At 38.8% G+C, this 23,799-nt stretch overlaps 1 protein-coding gene and 2 non-coding genes across 3 annotated transcripts; 2 read left to right on the top strand and 1 right to left on the bottom strand.

The window, feature by feature from the left end:
• The first annotated feature begins 273 nt into the window (after nucleotides 1–273).
• Nucleotides 274–19,760, top strand: UHMK1 (U2AF homology motif kinase 1). The gene is made up of 8 exons (NM_001205585.1): nucleotides 274–541; nucleotides 1,826–2,118; nucleotides 2,882–3,073; nucleotides 4,972–5,066; nucleotides 10,589–10,665; nucleotides 10,814–10,912; nucleotides 15,430–15,518; nucleotides 19,594–19,760. The coding sequence occupies exons 1-8, from the start codon at nucleotides 274–276 to the stop codon at nucleotides 19,738–19,740; spliced, it is 1,260 nt and encodes a 419-aa protein (NP_001192514.1). The 3' UTR covers nucleotides 19,741–19,760.
• Nucleotides 2,218–2,290, top strand: TRNAC-GCA (transfer RNA cysteine (anticodon GCA)). Its single transcript has one exon. It is a non-coding gene; the product is annotated as a tRNA-Cys (tRNA).
• Nucleotides 13,219–13,289, bottom strand: TRNAD-GUC (transfer RNA aspartic acid (anticodon GUC)). Its single transcript has one exon. It is a non-coding gene; the product is annotated as a tRNA-Asp (tRNA).
• Nucleotides 19,761–23,799: the final 4,039 nt, after the last annotated feature.

The following is a 23,799-nucleotide window of genomic DNA, read 5'->3' as shown; positions in this document are numbered from 1 at the left end:
GCCAGTAGGAAGCCTGCCCCCGCTAGGCCCGCCTCCTTCGGCCGGCAGGATTGGCTCTTCCCCTATTTCCGGCTTCTGGGACCTCCCTCCCCACCCCGCCCCAGGAGACGGTTTCCGGTGTCATGGCGGCGTGAGGTCCCGGCAGTCAGTGAGGCGGCTGCAGGCCCGTCCCTGCGGAGCCGCTGGTCCGGCAGGCGGGGATGTGACCGCAGGCCCTGCCGGCCTGCCCCGGGCGTCGAGTCAGCTCCGTGTCAGCCCCCTCAGTCCGCACCGATGGCGGGATCCGGCTGCGCGTGGGGCGCGGAGCCGCCGCGGTTTCTGGAAGCCTTCGGGCGGCTGTGGCAGGTACAGAGCCGCCTGGGTAGCGGCTCCTCGGCCTCGGTGTATCGGGTGCGCTGCTGCGGCACACCCGGCTCGCCCCCAGGAGCGCTGAAGCAGTTCCTACCGCCAGGAACCACCGGGGCTGCGGCCTCGGCCGCCGAGTATGGTTTCCGCAAAGAGAGGGCGGCGCTGGAGCAGTTGCAGGGTCACAGGAACATCGGTAATTGCCGCTGTCTCCCTTCTTGTTTTGCCCAGGTCCCAGTTTTAGCGTGCTGTCTCTCAGCCTGGCGTTCCGTCTTCCGTCTTTTAGGCTGGAGAAGTGGGTCTTGTCCTGTACTCATCACCGGGTACAAGGCCGTTTCCCATCCCCCTTTCACTCTGCAGTACGGGGAAGATTGTCTGCTTTGCTCGTAGTAGATGCTCAGTAAATTCTGTTTTGCTTCAGTTCTCATTAGAGAATGTTGCACAGAGAATTGTCTTCTCAAGTGAAAGGAGGTGTATCTTTAGTAGATTGTCATCTCTTGTACGGAAATTTTTGAATCTTTGCACACCAGTGAAAAATGGGAAATATTTCTCGTACTTTTGACGTCAATACTAATAACTCGTATAGGTTGTTCTTGATACATATTTGGTATGGGTTTGGGAGAAATGACTCCTAAATTTTACATAGGTGTTCGTATGGAAGTGTGAAAATTATACATGTGAACTTTATACTTTTAGCCAGGTAAGACCATGTTTCATCATTCAGATATTTAGAATGTAAGATATATAATGATTACTGGTGATTGATCTACGAAAACAGTTTTCATTCTTATTATACCAACAGAGAGCTTGTAATTAGTTATGGCTTTATAAATGTCTTACTTCCCGGCAGACATGATCCATATTTAATTTAAAGAGTGACCTCTTTAATACTACCATTTAAAGAAGAATGTCTTAATACTAGTGTTGCTTTTTTTTCCCTTTTCTTTTTCAAGGGTTGCCAAATGGTGTATATAACCTGGCTATTTAGGAGGGAATTTTTTTGGCCTAAGGACTTGATGAATCTCTACAAGATTGTTAAAATGTCATCTTGAATGTCTTAATCTCTCCTTTTAATATTTAGATAATAGAGCGCTATTCTGAATCAGGAAAGGATTTTCAGTTTCGATTTTCCGTGTTGTGACATTTAGGTTAAGAGTACTTAGTATTTGGATTTTTCTTCTGATCAGTTTTGCTTGGCACCCTAAGTGCATATTCACCCATCACTGAGTGCTTGGGAAACAGTTTGAATTATTGTGTCATATTTAATATCTTTTAGTAGTAATTTGCTGCTGAAGGTCATCTCATCTTATTTTGTTAAAATAACTGAGTTGCCCAAAAATCTTACTCACGAGAAAAATAAATCATAGCGGCTTGCTCATTAAAGTTACCCTTCTCTAGACTCCCCCCGATATTTATCTACTTTAATAGTCACTCATTCTGAGTCTGGTTTTTAAACTATTGTAATTAATTTCTTTTCTAGTGACTTTGTATGGAGTCTTCACAATCCACTTCTCTCCAAATGTGCCATCACGCTGTCTGTTGCTTGAACTCCTGGATGTCAGTGTTTCGGAATTGCTTTTATATTCCAGTCACCAGGGTTGTTCCATGTGGATGATACAGCACTGTGCCAGAGATGTTCTAGAGGCCCTTGCTTTTCTTCATCATGAGGGTTATGTCCATGCAGACCTCAAGCCACGTAACATATTGTGGAGTGCCGAGAATGAATGTTTTAAACTCATTGACTTTGGACTTAGCTTCAAAGAAGGCAATCAGGTAAGACATACTTTCTCTCCCGAGCCCCTCAATGGTCTAAAACAAATATTTTTAAATAACAGAGGTGATTTAGTAGAGACTTAACAGATATTTGGGGCTTCCCTGATGGCTCAGATGGTAAAGCACCTGCCTGCAATGCAGAAGACCCAGGTTCAATTCCTGGGTCAGGAAGATCCCCTGGAGAAGGGAATGGCTGCCCACTTCAGTATTCTTGTCTGGAGAATTCCATGCACAGAGGAGGCTGGCAGGCTGCAGTCCATGGGGTTGCAAAGAGGCAGACACGACTGAGTGTCTAATATGCGTGTTTGAGTCAGGTAGGGAGAGCTAATACAAGACGGCTCTGAAATTTTTAAAAGTACTTTACACAGAACACTGTTTTTCTTTGAGCGTTTGGTTAATTGTTGAATTACTGTTACTGATGTCTTCAGTCTTGGGACTCTAATGGAAGAACTCACATGACAGTTCTGGCAAATGGCCCATTCTCCATAGTTTATCTGCTCTTTGCAGAGTGTCCTTATTTTTCAGCAGTGCCTCATAGGCAAGAGAGTATCTAAAGAAACGAGCAGTTGTATGGAAAGTGTGCAGCTTGCCTTTGAGAACTATCCAGTTAATGAACGAAAGAATTATGATCGCCAAGGACTAAAAATTCTGGCATTTAGTGTGACATTGGCTTATCACACATTCTGAGAGGTAAATACACTGTAGAGATGGCTGGAAGGTGGGCAGTTTTTGATTGGTTATAATACTTACTCATTTTCTTTAGGATGTAAAGTATATTCAGACAGACGGGTATCGGGCTCCGGAAGCAGAACTGCAGAATTGCTTGGCCCAGGCTGGCCTGCAGAGTGATACAGAATGTACCTCAGCTGTTGATCTGTGGAGCCTAGGAATCATTTTACTGGAAATGTTCTCAGGAATGAAATTGAAACATACAGTCAGATCTCAGGAATGGAAGGTAAACTGAACCTGTGTTTTGCTTTCAGGTCCTTAATCCCAGTGTAAGAGTACTCAATTTATAATGATTTTCGTTGAGGTCTCTGATTGCTTTATCGCCTCCATATTCCCCTTACTACCTTTAATGCTACTTACTCCTCAGTCCCATAGCTACAGATGCGCTAGGGAGCATTGCATGCCCACCGTTTTTAGCTGAGGCCTGGCATGTTGTAAGTGCTTAATAAAGTGTTTGAATGAATGCCTTTTCCTGAGGAAGCAAAAGTGGTTTGTTTAGTAAAGTAATTGTATTACATTCTAAAATATTACTAATACAGTAGTATTCTGTGAGGATTGTTGGAATGGATATTGGTTATTTACATGTGAAAACCTGGGGGCACGAATATGTAAAACCAGTAGCTCAAGGTCATACAACTGGATGTTCTGCCCCTCGTAGTCAGAAGTTCAGTGTTCTGTCCACAGTTCCACGCTGCTTCCTATTTGTGCTCTATATGTGAACTGTCCTGAGAAAGTGACTGTTGCTTATAACATTGTTTGCTTGGGAACATGGGTTGTAAGTTCCAACTGACATAGGAATTTACTTTGTGCATATTTGTGAGTTAAGAATTTTTTCAAATGTATTGGGGCTTGAATGTTGTGGTGGTATCAGTCTCTTTTAGACTAGGTGTTTGAAAAGCAATACAGTGTTTAGGAATTACTGATTTTGATAAGAAGCAAGTATTTTTTTGAGCATATAATACTTAGTGTGTGGCTGCTACAGAGTTTTATTTCTCTTAAACCCCTAGTCATCTAGGTCTGTTGAAACAGTTCTTGGAAGGAATGCTTTAATAGGCTAGTAGTTGTACCTTACATTTGGCAAAAAAAAAATGCTGCTATTGGAGTAAAACCAGTATCACTCTTTGTCATTAGTACCTGCACACAGTCCAGTGTACTTTGGGGGTACTTTCTCTAGTGCTTATACAGATAAACACATCAATTTCCTGCATTAGGCTTGACTCACTTTGAATTCTTTGGACTTTTTCTGCTTAGGACAGGGCCAGTTAGAATTAGATCACATTCAGTGATCTAGTTAATTATTAACTTAGGCATTTAATTTTTTTTCTTTTTTGGTGAAATTTAGAGGCTGATGTGTATTAAAGCAGTCCCCACTATTTGCCCCCTAGATAAAAATATCATTCTGTATTTTATCACTTTCTGTGGAGGCACAATTACCAAATATGAGCTTAGGCTCTGAAGTTAAATCTCTAGGGTTTATATCTTCCCTTCACCTCTAAGTTACTTATTTAGGTTTACTAAACTGTGGTTTACTTTCAGTAAAATGATGATAAGAGTGTTGAAATGATATCTAATTCTTAGCATCGTGTGTGGCCTGTGGTAAGTATTGATATTTGGTGATGATGATAAATTGAGTGTTTTGACTCATGTACACACTTCCATAGTACTCCTGGAGAAAATGTAATGTTCCACAAGGATTTAAGGTATGAATAATGTGACAAGTGCAATTTTAAAATTCTGCCCTGGTTTCTCCTTGATAGTTGATTTTATTCCATCTGAAAACCAATTGAGGACTCATTATGAGGACACTCTGACTCACCTAGCACACGTTTATTTTCTCAGTTTGCGTTAAATTACGTTTCTGTGTGGTTGCTTGGTATTTGTTTCTTTATTCATTCACCTAGTAAATGTTCACACAGTGTTAGATACTGAGAATAGAGAAAAAATTCCTCTTCTCTAGAAGTTTTATAATAATGTATGCAATCTCCTTCGTAAAGATAATAATCTTTTAGAAGAGAGTGTTTTCTGTTATATTTAACTTACCAAACTGTTCAGTGCTGTGTGCCTAGTACTCAACAAATAAGGACTGAACTGGATAACCAAAGAAGGACTTTTCTGTCTTTTTAGGCAAATAGTTCTGCTATTATTGATCACATATTTGCCAGTAAAGCAGTGGTGAATGCCGCAATTCCAGCCTATCACCTAAGAGACCTTATCAAAAGGTACATTACATGTACTTTAAACTTGCTTTTTTTCCTGAAAGGATTTATATTATTTTCTGGTTTGCTTAGTCATGTACAGGTTTTGCTTCCTTAGAATTAAAAATCTTTAGATATTCTATACAGACTGGTTTCTAGTAAGAAACAAAGTAGTCAAGTCATTGTAGTAAATTTATTTTCAAAAGAGTGTTCTTTTTTTCATGGCTAGTACCAGGTATCAGGCTCTTACGCTGCTCAGTGGAAGATAGATGACGAGTCACTGTATGTTGGGCCTTCTGTAACGCTGCCAGTTCTGAAAATGGAGAATAGGTGTTTAAAGAGTCTTTACTAACTAAAGACCAAGTTTACTTTGGAACGCCAAAATAATGTTTCATGTAAAGTAATTATATATTATACTTTAAATAATTACCATTGAAAACTTTGGGGACAGATAGAGTGTTTCGCTTTCACCCATTCCCCTTAGTGGTAACATCTTAAAAATCTGAGTACAATGTCAAGACTGGGAAATGGATATTACAGTACATGGAACTCAGATCTCACCAGTTTTATGTGTACATATTTGTGTGTCTGTGTGTATGTTTTACAAATTACAGTAGTTTTAAGCAGCTGCTTGTAGCTGATACTAGATATTGCATGTTGCATTTTACATTGAAAAGAGGCAGTGTAAAATTACATTATAGATTCTAGGATAGAAGTCAAATTATATCATGGATTCTAAGATAGACTTAGAAGTCTCAGTTTTAGCATTGACTTTGTCATTTAGCTTGAGAGTTTTTTTTGTTTTTAATGATAACTTTATTCTTTTTCTTTCTGCAACTAATACTAGATTTGGAAGCTATAAAAAATTGTGATGAGTAATTATAAGCTCATTTTCTAGTGTTAGCACTTTGCTCTATTTCTTTTCAGTATTTTCCTTCGTATTTTGTTGTGTATGCATGCAAATCATTCAGACCTTTCTTTTTTTAGACTAAAACATAAATACTGAAAAAAAATGCATAGCTTAGTGAATACTTAGGAATATTTTTATATCTACCATTTAGGTTGAGAAATAGAACTTTACCAGCCACTCTAGAAGTCCTCTGTGTACTCCATCCCAATTGCAAGCCCCTTCTTCCTCCTTAAAGAACCGCTGCCCTGATTTCATGGTTATTACTTCCTTGTTTTTATTATAGTTCTGTTACCTAAGTGTGCATCCCTAAATACTATAGTTTAATGTTGCTCTTCTGTTAAGAACACTTTTAAGTTTCATTTACTTTAAAAGGTCCCTTTCCATCTCCTACCCTCCTTTTCCCTTGTTTATTTGTTGAACAGCCTGGATTGCTGACTCAGTATAGTTGTCCACAGTCTGAATTTTACAGATGGTGTTATTGTAGTATGGTTTAACATATTGCCCTATTTTCTGTAAATTGGTGGTTGTATATATGGTACTGTGTTTTTTTAGGTTAGCACATAAGGTGGCTATCTCCATTTGATGTGTTAACAGCTGTTAATACTCAATGCCTAGATCCATTACTTTGTTAGGAATTGTAGAACAGTGATGTTCTTAGTCTCCTCGTTTAGTTAACTAAAGATGAAATAAACTCTTGATTCTCTTAATTAGCTTGTTTTCATAATGAATTGGTTCCTTATCATCTTTCAAAGTGGATCATTTCCTTTTTGAAAGGTCAAAATATCAGTATTAACTAATGAATCTAAATATATTTGGTATAGTTCAGTCCGTTGCAGTTCTTATCCTAATTGAAACTGAAATTATCTCATCTTTGATGAATGTGAGGCTCTGCAGGTTAGCTTTGGCATACCTTGCTATCTTTAATAGCTTTATCACTATCTGGTATGAGAAGATGTTTCCAGTTCAAAGTATACATTTCCTGCTCCAGACTTAGAAGTAGCCATTTCTCCAAGAAGCCTGGTTTCTTTTAGTAGGAAGTAGTGTTTCCCGCAGTCTGGGATGTGAGGCCATCTGGTTGTGACGTCTGTCACCCTGTTCAGCTAAACTGGCTGACTGGGCAGGTGTCTCCTCCCTCCCGCACAGCTCCATGTACGGCCCTCCCGAAGCTGTGCGCTGGGTCGAAGTGGATGACCATCCCCGATAGAAGAGAACCAGTCTTTGGTCAAGGGTATATGAGTAGCTGTGCTCTCTGCTAGAACCTCCAAGTAAAAGGCACTCAATCGTGTCTGAGTCTTTGCGACCCCATGGACTGTACAGTCCGTGGAATTCTCCAGGCCAGAATATTGGAGTGGGTAGCCATTCCCTTCTCCAGGGGATCGTCCCAACCCAGGGATCGAACTCAGGTCTCCCACATTGCAGGTGGATTCTTTACCAGCTCAGCCACCAGGGAAGCCCAAACAAGCTCTCAAAACCATAGTCTGGGTATTAAGAATACACATTGCTGTTGGGGGGGTGATTGATTCTAGGCCTGTTAAGTGGGTGGAGTTCGCACTGACATTTCTCATTTAAGTTCAGTACCACAGCGTTTTTACTTCTGTTTTATACCTCTTTGCTTTTATGTCAAGAATTCTGGTTCTTAAGGACAAAGAGAATGCCAGATTAGAATATTTCGTTGTTACTCATTTGCTTTATTCCACATTACACTAAAACAGTCTCAATAATAGTGCTATAGTATGATTACTGAAAACAGTTGGTTTTGCATATGCTCTTCCTATTCTCCCATTTGAAAAATAGTTATAACCGTGTTGTCAGATTATACGGCTATTACATGCTATGCACTCTTTATTTTTCAAACACTCTGATTTAGTCTTAGTTCTGTGTGTAACTAGATATTTAATGTTCATCACTGGTCCTTGTATTCTAATCATTTTAGTGTACTTAAGCTTGTTCTTTTGATTGTAGGATTAATATTCTCTGAGTTCGTGCTTGTTAATAATAGTTAAACTGTGTTATTACACTTGAAAGTCTGTTTACTGAAGTCGCTCAGTCGTGTCCGACTCTCTGCGACCCCATGGACTGCAGCCTCCCAGGCTCCTCTGTCCATGGGATTTTCCAGGCAAGAGTACTGGAGTGGGGTGCCATTTCCTTCTCTAGGGGATCTTCCTGACTCAAGAATTGAATTGAACCCGGGTCTCCCGCATTGCAGCGGACACTTTACCCTCTAAGCCTCTGTTTATCTGAGTATAAAAATCCTTGGCAGACATTTTTCTTGAACATTTTAAACATATTACAGTTGATCCTTGAATAGCATGGGTTTGAACTACATGAGTCCATTTATACACAGATTTTGTTACTACATGATGTGCAGTTGGTTGAATCTGCGGTGCAGAACTGTGGATACAGAGAAACTGGATATGGAGGGCCAGCTCTAAGTTAAATGGATTTTCAGCTGGGGAAAGGGTGTACTCCTAACCTGAAGTTGTTCAGGGGTCAACTGTAGTCCATTTTCTTGTAGCAAATAGTGTTGCTGTTGAAAGCAGAGTGCTGATGACACTTTGTTTTTAAGTAATTTGGTCTTTTGGTGTAAATGCTGCGAGGATTTCATGTTTTTGTTAAAAGTCTAGTGATTTTACCAGAATAATAGATTTTGATTGCTTTGGGTCTGAATTCTCAGGAAATATGTAGTTTTAGATCTTTTTGTTTGTTCTATGAAAGTATTCTTAAGTTACAATTCTTAGTGTTTGTTCCATTACTTTGCTTTTTTTTTCCTTCAAACACTCCCATTCTATATGCATTATTAATAGATTTTCTCTGACTATTCAGTATTATCACTCTCTTGAATAGTTTTTTATTTGTTTTGTCATTTCTTTTTGATTTAACAATTTTTTCTCCTTTCTGGACATCATCTTTTGTTTTTATTCATCGTTATGTTACTTCTAGCTTAAGCTTAGTTTATGTAATGATTTTTTTCCTTTTATTCCTAATTCTTTTAGTTACCTGATTTTTGATATTTTCTAATTTTGATTTATGTTACTCTTTAATATCTTGTATCTGTAAAAAATGCCTTGGCCTCATTTTCAGATGGTTGGTTATGGTGTTCCTGTGTGTTGTGGTCATGTCTTTCTTGCATGCATTTGTTGTCTGAGGGCAGGTTATTTTGCAGTCTTCTTTCCTTGTCTAGTAACTTTGTTATAATACTTTGTGGCTCATTTTTATGCGAAATTCATTTTCCTAAATTTAGGAAGGTGTAGCTTTTCTAACTCGGAGAAGGCAATGGCACCCCACTCCAGTACTCTTGCCTGGAAAATCCCATGGATGGAGGAGCCTGGTGGGCTGCAGTCCATGGGGTCGCTAAGGGTCGGACACGACTGAGCGACTTCACTTTCACTTTTCACTTTCATGCATTGGAGAAGGAAATGGCAACCCACTCCAGTGTTCTTACCTGGAAAATCTCAGGGACGGGGGAGCCTGGTGGGCTGCAGTCCATGGAGTCACACGCAGTTGGACACGACTGAAGTGACTTAGCAGCAGCAGCCGTAGCTTTTCTAACTATACATAGCTCCTTCTTCTGTTGTTTTGTGTAGTGGTTTTTTTTTTTTTCCTTGCAGTCCTCTTGGCTCTTCCCTTTCCTTGCTTTTTCCTGATGTCTTTGTCTCTTTCTCTCTCAATTTTCATTTACCCCATCAATATGGGTTCTTGTCCCAAGATTTCTTTTCTCTGCAGGAAGGACTCTGCCTTAGACGGGAGCTTCAGCCGATTGGTTTTGAGAGATTATAATGCATTGGAGAAGGAAATGGCAACCCACTCCAGTATTCTTGCCTAGAGAATCCCAGGGACGGGGGAGCCTGGTGGGCTGCCGTCTATGGGGTCACACAGAGTCGGACATGACTGAAGCAACTTAGCAGCAGCAGCAGCAGCAGTGTCTAGATTACTTCAGCCCCCTCAAATCTTACAGAGGACCCCTTGTATTCATTTGTAATGTGCAACCCCTAGTTGAGTTTAAACTGCTTTTCTCAAATTGGTTTTTTGTGCTTTCTAGTGAATACCTGTTTTGGGGGATTATTTTTTCTCTGGGTCATCAGACTAACTGTTGTTTCTCAGAGAAAGAAACAAACAACGGAAGAAGTTCCGTCTTCATAGATGCCCATATGGTGCAAGTCTTACTGCTGTTGATGGTTTGTCCCTAGCCACTCGGATTTTGTTGTCTAGTGAGGATACTTACTTTTGTTAGAGATGTTGTCCATAGATTGTTTTTATTTTGCTATCAAGTTGCTTTATTATTAGGAGGCTTTAATAAGACAAAAGTCATCTCACCTCTTTTTTTTTTTTTAATTCAATTACCGTAAATCTATGTCTAGCTTTTTTTCAGTTAGTGTTACAGAATGTGGATCATTTTCCTATGTTGTTTATTAATCAAAAACATTTTACATTAAAATATAGTAGTATGTCTTAGGTATGTATAATAATTTACTGAGCTGTTTACTCATAAATGGCATTAATATTTTTTGTAGTTGAATGATTCAGAAAGTCATGCTAATATAATTAATGTTGTGGTGAATATTTAGACGTTTTTATTTTCTTTATTGGTTATATTTTCAAAAGATTTGATGTAAAGATACCTATTTTTGTGTTTTAGCATGCTTCATGATGATCCAAGCAGAAGAATTCCTGCTGAAATGGCATTGTGCAGCCCATTCTTTAGCATTCCTTTTGGTAAGTTGTATACATCTTTATTTTTTCTTGGTTATTTTATAATCAAATAAGATATCAGAACTAATTTATATTCCCAAGCTCCTTTGTCTAATATTCATCAGTTTATTGGGGGAGTTTGCATTTAACCATGTTGTAATGAATTTAACAGCCCCTCATATTGAAGATTTGGTGATGCTTCCTACGCCAGTGCTAAGACTGCTGAATGTGCTGGACGATGATTATCTTGAGAATGAAGAAGAATATGAAGGTCAGGGCTTCCTAAATTTTATTTTAATGTGTCTTTCCTGTGTAGAATAGACATACCGTTTCATAGCATTCTCATATTTTGCTAGTTTATATAGTGAGGATATTGAACTATATGATCTCTAAAGTACACTTACTTTTGACTCCTGCTGTATATTTAATGTGTCCCCCACCAGTTTCCTATGAGAAAGCTCTAAGCCCCAGTGTGATAGAGTTGGAGACTTTAGGAGGTAATAGGGTTAGATTAGGTCATGAAGCTGGGGCCCTTCTAATGGAACTGAGTGAGTGAGTGAAGTTGCTCAGTCGTGTCTGACTCTGTGACCCCTTGGACTGTAGCCGCCCAGGCTCCTCTGTCCATGGGATTCTCCAGGCAAGAATACTGGAGTGGGTTACTAGCAGCCTTTAAAACAGAATAGACAGGAGAGCAGTCTTTCTCTTTCTCCTCTTTCTGTCTTTGCCCATGTGGGTATCCAGCAGGAAGGCAGCTGTCCACACCCAGGCAGCAAATCTGCCTGCACCTTGATGTTTGAATTCCAGCCTTCAGAACTGTGAGAAACAAATGACTGTTGTTGAAGCCACTCAGTGTGTGGCATTTTGTTACAGCAGTCCCAGCAGACTGGAACAGTTCCTAAGGCTCTTTCAACTCTTTTACATCTGATAAACCTTTACTAAATAAAGAAAGAAGATTATCTTTCCCAGCAACTTCTTTCTTTCTGTCTGTGCTAATCTGCGCTACGCTTTCACTTCTTTTTAGCTCTTATTTATTTATTTTGCTTTTAACAATTCATTGACTCAAAACATATTTACTGAGTATGCACTTGCCACTGTGGATTTATTTCCTGTCTTTAGTGTAATAGGGGAGACAGTTCTATAAACAACTACAAGTATGTAAATGATTATTTATATAAATCTGAAGGTTATGGTAAAGTACTGAGCAGAGAGGAGGGCTATTTAACTCAGTCTGAGTGATGCATGAATAGACATCTCTACAGACATATAATATCTGAGTTCTGTTAGTAATTGAAGTTGCTTGACTAAAAGTTGAGGGGTTGAGCTAAAAGTAGCTCAGAGACACAGAGATGAGAGAAAATGTGGCATATTCAGAGAACAGTAAATTGTTTGGAATGGCTGTATCTTAGGATATTTAACAGTCAGTTAAAGCTAAAAAGGTAGCCAGAATACAGGTATCTAATAGACTTGTTTGATACGTTTGAGAATTTGGACTTTAATCCCAGAGATAGTAACACTGGAATGTAAATTACACAAAAGAACTTTGTATCAGGGGTAGAATAGTTACTGGCTTCTGATAAGTATTCAATAAATATTTGTCCATTGTAAAATGCAATAAAGAGCTGTTAAAATTTAAACTAGGAGAGTGTTATAGTCAAACTTGGGTTTAATAAGAGCATTCTGGAAGCAGAGTGGTGAATGGACTAAAAAGCAGGACCAAACTTAGAAATATCAATTGTGCGCATGCTAAGTCGCTTCAGTCTGACTCTTTGCAACTCTGTGGAGTGCAGCCCTCCAGGCTCCTCTGTCCATGGGATTCTCCAGGCAAGAATACTGGAGTGGGTAGCCATCTCCTCTTCCAGGGGATCTTCCCCAAAGATTGAAGCCAGGTCTCCTAGGTCTTCTGTGTCTCCTGCATTGGCGGGTGCATTCTTACCACTTCCCCCACTTGGGAAGTTCAGAAATAGCAGTTGCTTAGCACTGAACATTTTCTTTGTGGAAAATTAAACCATTACTGATGGAGCTAGTTTTACCACACTGTTTCTTGTAAGGGTAAATCATTTTATGTCCCTCAGCTTAATATAGTTACCTAACAAATGAAACAAACCTAATTTCTTTGAATCTGTGACAGTTGTAGGAATCTCCAATCTATACTTTTTAGGATGTCTTTTTATTTGAAATAATATTCTTACCCTCATTATTGTTTTGGAATTCCCAGGTAGCTCAGTTGTAAAGAATCCCCCTGTAATGCAGGAGTGAAGTGAAAGTCACTCAGTCATGTCTGACTCTTTGCAACCCCATGGACTGTATAGTCCATGGAATTCTCCAGGTCGGACTACTGGAGTGGGTGAAGTAAAGTGAAGTCACTCAGTCGTGTCTGACTCTTTGTGACCCTAGGGACTGTAGCCTACCAGGCTCCTCCATCCATGGGATTTTCCAGGCAAGAATACTGGAGTGGGTAGCCTTTCCCTTCTCCAGGGGATCTTCCCACCCCAGGGATCAAGCCCAGGTCTCCCGCATTGCAGGCAGATTCTTTACCAGCTGAGCCACAAGGGAAGCCCAAAAAAGGGTCACCGCGGCTGCATGGGCCAGGAAATGAACCTGGGCCTCCCTCATGACAGGTGAGAATTCTACCGCTGAACCACCCATGCGCAATTTGGGTTCAGTTCCTACGCTGGGAAGATTCCCTGGAGAAGGAAATGGCAACCCACTCCAGTATTCTTGCCTGGGAAGTCCCATGGACAGAGGAGCCTGGCGGGCTACAGTCCATGGGGTTGCAAAAGAGTTGGATACAGCTTAGCAGTTAAACAACAACAGCATTGTTTTAATTAGGTCATTTACAGTAGTTCTAAATAATCTCTTGACATCTATTTCAAATTATTAAGTCTTTTAAGTGTCTACCTACTGTATTTAAGTGTCTCCTGATCATTTTGATTGCTGTAAAATTCAAGTGTGAACTTTCTTGAGTAAACCTTAGGGTAGACTGTATCTGTTCTTTCCTGTGTATCTTGCTGTGTAACACCTTTTTTTGCTACTTCTAAATACATTAAGCATTTAAATGCTGACATGTTAATTTTAACATTTAATGGCATTTAAACATTTAAATGCTTCAGTTCAGTTCAGTCACTCAGTCGTGTCCGACTCTTTGCGACCCCATGAATCGCAGCAGGCCAGGCCTCCCTGTCCATCACCAACTCCCAGAGTTCACTCAGACTCAAGTCCATCGAGTCAGTGATGCCATCCAGCCATCTCATCCTCTGTCGTCCCCTTCTCCTCCTGCCCCCAATCCCTCCCAGCATCAGAGTCTTTGCCAGTGAGTCAACTCTTCGCATGAGGTGGCCAAAGTACTGGAGTTTCAGCTTCAGCATCATTCCTTCCAGAGAAATCCCGGGGCTGATCTCCTTCAGAATGGATTGGTTGGATCTCCTTGCAGTTCATGCTATTAAGTCTTAATATTTAAGAGTCTTACATGAACTAAAGTGCAACAGACTTTTTAGTAGCATTAAATACCTTTGTCAGTTCTGATTAGCAAGGTTAGCTTCAGATTACACTAGTTTTGGGTAAGCTTGCCTTGCTGGAAATCATGTGAGGACAGCTGTTTTGTAATCTTGATGGCAGCGGGGAAGAAGTTAGATTTGAACCTTCCACTGAGACCAAAATGAATTGCAAGTTTTGTATATATTAGAGTATTAAAACAAGGAAGTAGGAAGAGGGTGGGGAGGGAAGGAAAAAGGGCAGGCAGGCAGGAGAGAGTAAAGGAAAAAAAATTAGCTAAAAAATCATAGGAGATTAAAATACACATATTCTTGGAGTGGAGAAGGCACAGTGTGCACTAGTGTGCACAGAATTCAACATACTGATTCAGCAAATTTTACCGTGACGTGAACCGCCGTAGACAAAATATTTACAGTTCTTACCACAGAAAGAACCCCTGTAACGCAAGCCAATAGATAGTGGATAAAGGACACAATTTATATGAAAGAATGTACAATATATCTCACACACATATTTCATTCTCATTTGTTGAAATATTAATACTGTACTCTGATATCTTTGTCACTTGTCACATTGACAGTGAAGATGTGGGTAAGGTATAGGAAAACATATTCTCATATGTCACTGGAACCTATATGAAAAGCCAATTGGTAACTGTAGCAATTACAAATTCATATGAATTTTGACCTAGCAGTTCCATTTCCAAAAAGTTAATTTAGAAGTACACAAGTGAAATGAGATGTATATACAAGTTTATCTGTTACAGTATTGTTTATAATGGCAAGCAGTTTCAGAATAGTTTAATTATTCATCAGTAGGACACATTAGAGAATTTATAGAATGAAATATTAAATCACCATAAAAATAAATGAGAAAATTTTGTGTAATGATATTGAAAGGTCTAAAAATGTAGTTTTAAAAAAGATTGGAACTTTTTATTTAAAGCATATATGATTATGTTTGCTTGTGTAAGCTTATAAAGTTTATGGAAGGTTACAGAAGAAGCTAATAACGCTTATTGTCTTCAGGGAGGGGAACAGAATGACATTTTGGAAAGTTGCAAGAAGACTTTTCTTTTGGATTTCAAATTATTTGAATGTATTAACTAAAACATTTAAAATATTAAAAAATTATTAAATGCATTACATTTATATTATTCTTAACTTAAGCATAATTTTAAAAGTTACAGAAAATGATTTCATTACCTAGTTGTGTATTCTTGAATTTAAAATCTGAAAATAATGAATGCTCGCAAATTACATCAAAGTGATTACTTCTGTATTTGTTAATAACCAGATGTTGTAGAAGATGTAAAAGAAGAATGTCAAAAATATGGACCAGTGGTATCTCTGCTTGTTCCAAAAGAAAATCCTGGCAGAGGACAAGTAAGTGAATATTTTTCATAATTTGAAAATGATTCAGTGGTTATTAAAATCCTGTACAAAATGTTTTAATTTTAAAGAAAGATACATACAAAATGTTGCTAGGAATTAAGAATTTGCATTATCACGGTTTTTACTTTTTTGTACTTCTTTCTTTTTCCAAAAGTTCTATAATATGCATGTACTTTTTATCAGTTAAAAAAATTTTTTTAAGTTGTTAATCTACTTTTTAAGCCATTGTATACAGCCAGCTGAATCATATGCTAATTTAGGTCAGGGTCAGCTACAGAAATATTTGGCCCAGTTTTTTCTAATTAAGTACAGTAGGAGAACCATTTAGGTTAGGTTCTGATTGTAATAGAATTATCAGTGATAATTTAAACAAGGAAAATGTACTGGACTGAGAATCCTGAAAGCTGAGTTCAAGTTTCAACTTGGCTTGTTTTATGAGGAACCTTAGTTTTTTAATCTATAGAATGTATAGGCTAAAAGTATGATCACAGTTTCTGAAGAAAACTCTGTGATCCTAAATTAAGTCTTTCTTTTATCTGTAGGTTCCCGCCCCCCCCCCCCCCCCCCCCGAAAATAGAATATTGTTTGATTCTGTTTCTTAATCTTAACATCACTGACATTTGAGCTCGGTAATTCTTTGTTTGGGGAGCTGTCATGTATGTTACAGGATGTGTAACATCGTCCTTGGCCTCTGCTCACTGGATTAGCCTCTTTCCACACTCCTTCTCAGTTGTGACACCGGAAATGTCTCTAGACAGTGCCAAATGTCCCCTGGTGAAATCACCTCTGGTTGTGGATTTTGTCTTTCATGGTTAAATATTAGGAAAATTCTTGGCAACTGAAAAAAAGTGAAAGAAATTTCACTCTCGTCTTAATGAAAAGTTATTATTGCCAGTCTAGTGATAACAGCATTTACCTCATTCATTGTCAGGAGCATACTAATAACTGCATCCTTGCTGTTTATTTATTCAACCAGTATTTATTGAGCATAACAGGTAGGATACAACAGTGAATGAAGCAGACAAAAGAATGTATAATGATAAGTGCCATGGAGAAAAAGAGATTGGAGTAGAGCTATAAAGAGTGCTGTGGAGGGGTGGATGGCAGTTTTAAATAAGCAGGTGAGGAAGAACATAATGGATTACACTTGAGACAAAATTTGAAGGAGGTAAGGAAGAGAATTCTAGCAAAGAGAACAGCAAATTTCAAGGCCCTGAGTATTCCTGGTAGGTTTGAGAAGGGCAATGTGGCTATGCAAAATGAGAAGAATGGAGTATAATGGGAGATTAGATCAAGGAAGTATGGGAGTATAGGACAGCTCAAGGAACGAGAAGGAAAGGTATTGGAAGATTTTGAATTAAGAATTAACATGATCGGACTCAATCTGAGTGGCAAAATAGAAAAACAGGAAGAGTCTTTTCAGGGCAAAAGTGTCCATCTTGTAGCCTACCAGGCTCCTCAGTCCATGGAATTTTCCAGGCAAGAATATTGGAGTGGGTTGCCATTTCTTTCTCCAGGAGATCTTGCTGACCTAGGGATTGAACCCGGGTGATGAAAAAAATAAGTTTGACTGAAAAGAGTAACAGCAGCGTGGTGCAGCTGAAGCGGCTGGGCCTGTAACCGAAGGTCACTGGGCCAGACCGTCTCTGCCGTCAGTGTAGCTTTGGGCTTCCCTGGAGGCTCAGCTGGTACAGAACCCGCCTGCAGTGCAGGGGACCTGGGTTCCATCCCTCGGTTGGTAAGATCCCCCGGAGAAGGGAATGACTACCCACTCCAGTATTCTGGACCAGAAAATTCACCCCTACACATTCCATGGGATCGCAGAGTCCAGCATGGCTGAGCAACTTTCACTTTTACTTTCATAAGCAAAAAGACACTGGCTTTATCAGTGCTGAAGAATTGATGCTTTTGAACTGTGGTGTTGGAGAAGACTCTTAAGAGTCTCTTGGACTGCAAGGAGATCCAACCAGTCCACCCTAAAGGAAATCAGTCCTGAATATTCCTTGGAAGGACTGGTGCTGAAAGTGATATTCCCAATATTTTGGCCACCTGATGTGAAGAACTGACTCATTGGAAAAGACCCTGATGCTGGGAAAGATTGAAGGCAGGAGGAGAAGGGGGCAACAGAGGGTGAGATGGTTGGACGGCATCATTGACTTGATGGACAGGAGTTTGAGTAAGCTCTGGGAGTTGGTGATCCTGGACAGGGAAGCCTGGCGTGCTGCAGTCAACGGGGTCACAGAGTTCGACACGACTGAGCAACTGAACTGAACTGACACGACTGAGCAGAAAAAATAAGCTTCTTTATCAACAAAAGAAATAAGCTTCTAAGTGGAGAGTGAATGTAACTTTTGATAAATTCTTAAAATCACAGATTTAACTTCTTTCAGTTATTGAAGATGTTGCCTAGTTGGTAAAGTCAGCATGAATTTTTCAGTTCAATCATGTTAATTTTTTAAGGAATATTCAAAAAATACTGGAAAATAGAAAAATTCTTACAATTATAAACAGTAGTCAAGATTAAAATGATAGAACTCTACTGTAATTAATTACAAAATAAGTTATAAAATGTGTTTCCTCTTTATTTAGTTTACAGTGATAGAATGTGTAAAACTGTAGGTTATCTATGAAGCAAGGAGTAAGATAGGAAGCATTGTATTTCTTCTATAAGTGCATGTCTACTCATTTATTGAACTTTGGTCAGTAGATTTTGGAGTAATTACTGATCAGTTTAAAAAATCAGAAAGAGCTTCATATTCTCATTGGACATCATCTAATCTTCCTTTTATATTTAATTAAGTATTTATTGCTAGAAACTATAGCTAAACACATTGGTTTTTGGAAGAAAAGGAGATATAAAATAGCAACTATATCTAAGATGAGTAAAATGAGCATCAGTTTTTAGCACTGGATGGTCTCAAACTTTGTCTTTAAGAGTAATGCATAGAACGGAAGAAGCAGAATCAGTTCTACATGTCCATTTTACAATATTAATGAATTCGGAAAATCCCATCATAAGCCAGAATGTCCTAGGTCTCCTTGTCACACTTCATCCTTAACAGAAATATTTGCGTGACCAGTCATAGGCAAGGCATGAAACTTTGTTTACCAATGCAGGCAGAGTTCATTAAAAAAATAAAAAGTATTGGATTTAAAGTTGTTTCTTTTTATATACTGGAAGTTTTTATGCGATTTGGAAATACTTTGATTTTTCAGCTAGGAAAAGGGCTCCTAAGAGAGGGGAAATGAAAAGGGATAACCTGCCTGAACTTACAGGTAGATCCAATTTTAGGGAAATGTACAAATGAAAGTTAAGAATCTGGAGATTGATGTCTGTCTGTTCTTGCCTCCACTTTGAAAGTCTCTGAGCGTCCTAGGATGCTCGCATCTCAGTTTGAAGAATATTGACGTAACAAAGGAGGCATCCAACTGAGGTGGGAGAGGCAGTTCTTTCCTGGTTCACATACTTGCACCTTAACTGAGCAAGTCATTGTACTTGCTTGTAACTGTTGCTTTAGATTGTCACAATAAATTAAATTAGACTAATAAAGGAAGGTATTTCAGCTACCTCGGAGGAGGTAGTGGCACCCCACTCCAGTACTCTTGCCTGGAAAATCCCATGGACGGAGGAGCCTGGTAGGCTGCAGTCCATGGGGTCGCTAAGAGTCGGACACGACTGAGCGACTTGACTTTCTCTTTTCACTTTCATGCACTGGAGAAGGAAATGGCAACCCACTCCATGTTGGTGGGCTGCCGTCTCTGGGGTCACACAGAGTCAGACACGACTGAAGCGACTTAGCAGCAGCAGCAGGAAAGGAAATTACCTAGTTTTAAATTTCTTCCTTACTATAGTTATGAGACACACAACACACACACACACACAGGAAGTTGGGAGACACACAACACACACACACACACACACAACACACACACACACACACACACACACACACACACCACACACACACACACACACACACACACACACACACGAAGTTGGAGAAGCACTGTTCTGAAACAGTTTTGATGAAAATGAAGTTACTTTGTTTTCTCTATTCTCTTACAGGTCTTTGTTGAGTATGCCAATGCTGGTGATTCCAAAGCTGCTCAGAAATTACTGACTGGAAGGATGTTTGATGGAAAGTTTGTTGTGGCTACATTTTACCCACTGAGTGCCTACAAGAGGGGATATCTGTATCAAACTTTGCTTTAATCAGTAACCTGAGGACTGTTTCCTGTTTCTCCTCTTCCATCTCCTGGGTTATTCTACATCTGAATGCAGGAGTACCCCCCCCTTACCATTTTAAGGGAATACTTTGTATCTTTATTCAATCCTGCTAATGTGCAGCCATTGCTCAAGCAGTGACTGGGTTGCAGACATTAGGCACTGCTTAGGACAAGCCCTTTTAGCTATTCATTGAGGGGTTTTAGAGCATCCATGTGGGCATCTTTTATTTGTGCAGTAGGGCAAGTGCTGCTCTTCAGTATGTAACTTAAAAAGATACTTTTTCATGTGATCATGAAGCAGGGATGAATACTATCCTGTCATAGGAATATTAACAAATTTGTTAGCGTTGGTGACATCACCTACAGATTATTCCTTTATGTTGTTAGGTGGTTCTTCCTTATTGATATCCGTAGTTGGCACTGGATGCTCTCGGTAATTCTGAGTAATTGTCAAGCAGCAGTTCCCTACTGTGTTCTTAACACTGAGTTATGATTTTTTTTAAAGGAGTACTGTAGTACTGAATATTCCTTTAAAGAAACTGCGGTGAGCCTATCTATATATTTTTTTTTAATTAAGGCTTTTAAAATAGAAAGCTGATGCTTGATCTTGCACAATTTTTATGTCTAGTATGTATGCTCGAGTGAGTGTGCAGGTATGAAAGGTTAGAGAATATTTGAGTAGCATTCTTTATAGTGTGAATCTTGTGGGTTAATACAGTCTATGCCCATTTCTTCCCTACCTGTTTAATGTCTATAAGATTTAGGATACAGGTTTTTTGGGAGTTGGTGTGTCTGAAACAATGAAATGAGAAAATAGTCCATTCCTGAGAGGCCCAGAACACACAAGTCTAGACTGGATTACATTGAAACTCTCTTAAAGTGAGAAAACTCTTGTAAGAGTTTTGGTATACATAGATTGCCCCATCTTTCAGGGTCTGATTTCGACCCTGTATTAGCTCATCTGTTTTGTACTGACTCTTCTAGGATCATTGTAAGATTTCTCAAGATAGAGTTCTGCCTACTATGATGGAAAATTTATATTGATTAAAAAGAAAGAATTAGTTGTTCAGTGAAGGGAAAAGAAAAAACAATAGGTGAAGGGTGCATAATCAAGGATTCTTTATTCTTCCTTTTTCTCTCATCTCTGTCCCACACCTTCTTTTCCTCTTCCTCCATTCTTTGTCTATCCTTAGCTGAAGAGAAGTTAGAGGAAAGCATCCTAGCTCGTCAGGTGGTCTGACTTTTGACTGCAAGGAAGTTAAGAAAGGTGTAGCTATAATAAGGTGGAAGTAGAAAGAAAGAAAAACTCATGAAGAATTCTTAAAAAGATTTATAGCAATCTAACGTGACCCCAGGTAGAGGCTACTAGTATTCATGAGTTCATGGGTACAGGTTGATTACATGCTCTTAGGAATTATAATTATGGATTCCTCTCACTTTACAGTAGATTGTCTTCAGAGATTTAAATCTTAGGAAATCTTTATAAAGCACTGATTATACAAAAAAAGTTATATACAGGTTATGAATTTTTTGTTTTCGTAACTAAATGAAAATTTTATTTATTTATTTATTTTCCTAAGGAAAACACTTTTCTATCTTGCCCTGCTGGAAGGCTCCTCATATGGTTTTCCCTGTGGGTGCCATGCAGGTTATTGAGAGCCCAGTTAAGAATTGACGTCTTAGAGGATGAATTATTTTACCCTGTTCACACAGTTACTATTTGATATTTTAGTTAATCATAGTTACCTAATTCTTCAGAACTCTCTTTAATATTTATTATGAAGCCAAATTTGGTATAAGGAGGATAAATAATGACTTGCCAAAAGACCTTGTGGCCTGGTGCCCGAGGGAAAATTGTATAAGTAGCTTCTAATATGTGCCCTGAGCAGGAAGAGCTATTGTTTTTCATTTTGGCCCTTTCAGAGGTTTATTAGCTGGTTTGGTTTCAGGTGAAAATTGGAGAGAGTATTATGGAGACCTGAGCTTTCCTAAAACATAAATGTTTGTGTGGGTGCAGCTTCTGTGGTGATGAAAAGCACCAGGTCCTTCCGTACAGACTGATGAGCACAGTGCAAATGAGCTCTTTTCAGGGCAAGTATTCTGGTTAGCACGTACACCTTTCTCATTTCCCTTCCCCACCGCACCAAAAAGAAAAGTCCTTACAAATAAACTGCAGGTAGGCTTCTAAGCTTAATGATGCAGTGTGCTGCTAACATCTTGATGCTGAATTTCACAGCATTCTTTGATCGTCTTATTGTTGATGTATTCATCATGAGTATATGTAGTGTTTAACACTGTAGAATTCTATTACAGAAGATGCTAACTAGATTTTAAGTGTGCTGAGGAAATAACTGATGAGCCTAAGTAATCATGCATTGAATTAAATGTTTTATATTTGAGCCACAAAATTGAAAAAAGATGCCTCCTTTGATTTAAATTGTTATTTTATAGCTCTTAGCCCATTACTACCAAAGATGACATTTGCAGATTTTTCCTCCCTCTTCTAATATTATAAGAAGTTTAATCTTGCTAACTTTTTAAAACCTGAACCAAATATTAAAAGATGCAGTTTTCATCATCCTTTAGGATGAAATATGTACACAGAGATTTTGATTTCTTGAAGTTTTAAAAAAATTTCTTTTGGAGAGGTAGGGTAAACATAACAAAGGTTCGTGTTCACTTAACCCCTACCAGTTTGGGAAAATTTTATCTCAGGTAATTTTTCTTTGCCTAAATTAATATCTGTACTTCCTTCCTTCCCTCTTGCCTTCAAGTTTCTTCTTTATTGTCCCATGATGTTGTCCTGGTACATTTTTGTCCCAGAAAAGGCATGTAAATTGATTATTCTGTAGGAAATCTTTGGTTCTTTGGAAACATATTTGGAGGAGGTGGCTAGTTGGCCACTTTCGAAACTTTAATGCTGTATTTAGAGAAGAATAAATGGGGTTGGATGCCTCAGTAAAAGATAGCACTAGCCAAAAGAAACTATTTGCTGCATTTTAAAGGCATAATAACAAAATGAGCCTCTTGCAATAAGAGATTGATTGCATTTATTATTACTGGATGTCTTCCTTGTTTTGTGGCCATCAGTATAGCACATCTTTAGGAAAAAAATGTCTCTGCTATGCCTCGAGCCACTGCTATGGCTGCTTTTAGAACAAAACCAGAAATACAGTTTTTCTCATCCTTCTCCCTGTTTTCATTGAAACAGGTATTGCCTTCTTTTTAAAGGTACTCTGGCTGCTAAATAAAAGAGTGCTGAGCTATGTTAAATTAGCCTTTAAAAAAAATCTGAATTATTATTTAACTTCTCTTCTAGAATCATGTTACTTGTACCTGCAAATTTATTATAAGGAATGTTGCCAGAAAGAGTGCTGCCGTGTAAAGGAAGTAGAAGAGAAACTATGGGCTAAAGTTTGTTTCTGTCTTAGTTCACTGGGCTTCATGCTGGTAAGGGAGTCAGTTACCTTTCTGGAATAAATTATAGCCAGAGTTACAATACTCAGATGCTGTGTTATGACTCATTTGAGTTATTTCTCAAATGCAGGTAACTGACATTTTGGCATCATTTTCTTAGGCTTTTATCCTAACCATATAAAATTAGGCCTAGCTTACATAATTTCTGCTATTAGTTATACTTGGCAGCGTGACATTTTATTTTTTATAATTTAATGAAAATCAGCACCATAGTAGCTGATGGTAATTATACTGACATAGTTACTGGGTGGGGGTGGGGGAGACACTCAGTAACCACATGTTTTACCTGGCCTTTCATGCAAGGGTACGTGCTAGGTGGCTTTATACAGGTTAGGGTACAGATGGAATCGCATCATGACTTTTAGTCTGGTGGATGTGTAGACACTCAAAGATTTAAGCAAGTGCCTTGTGTTTCCTGGAAAATATTAAAACTCATTTGGGTGAAACCTTCCCAGATGATAGTAGTTACTGCTCCTTTGCCTTTTCCTTGGAATAGCTTTTAGTTTGAGTCATGTAGTATAAAACTCCAACACATCCTTGGTTTGCCTTTTTTTTTTTTGTATGTGTA

This window comes from Bos taurus, chromosome 3, assembly GCF_002263795.3.
Source record: "Bos taurus isolate L1 Dominette 01449 registration number 42190680 breed Hereford chromosome 3, ARS-UCD2.0, whole genome shotgun sequence".
Lineage (NCBI taxonomy): Eukaryota > Metazoa > Chordata > Mammalia > Artiodactyla > Bovidae > Bos > Bos taurus.
This window is presented reverse-complemented; position numbering and strand designations above follow the sequence as displayed.

What these genes read in the sequence shown, in the direction of transcription:
- UHMK1 (NM_001205585.1), top strand. Translation starts at nt 274, where the DNA reads ATGGCGGGATCCGGCTGCGCGTGGGGCGCGGAGCCGCCGCGGTTTCTG. An exon ending in TCAGATCTCAGGAATGGAAG is followed by an intron (nt 3,074 to 4,971) that starts GTAAACTGAACC and finishes CTGTCTTTTTAG; the next exon opens with GCAAATAGTTCTGCTATTAT. An exon ending in ATTCTTTAGCATTCCTTTTG is followed by an intron (nt 10,666 to 10,813) that starts GTAAGTTGTATA and finishes TGAATTTAACAG; the next exon opens with CCCCTCATATTGAAGATTTG.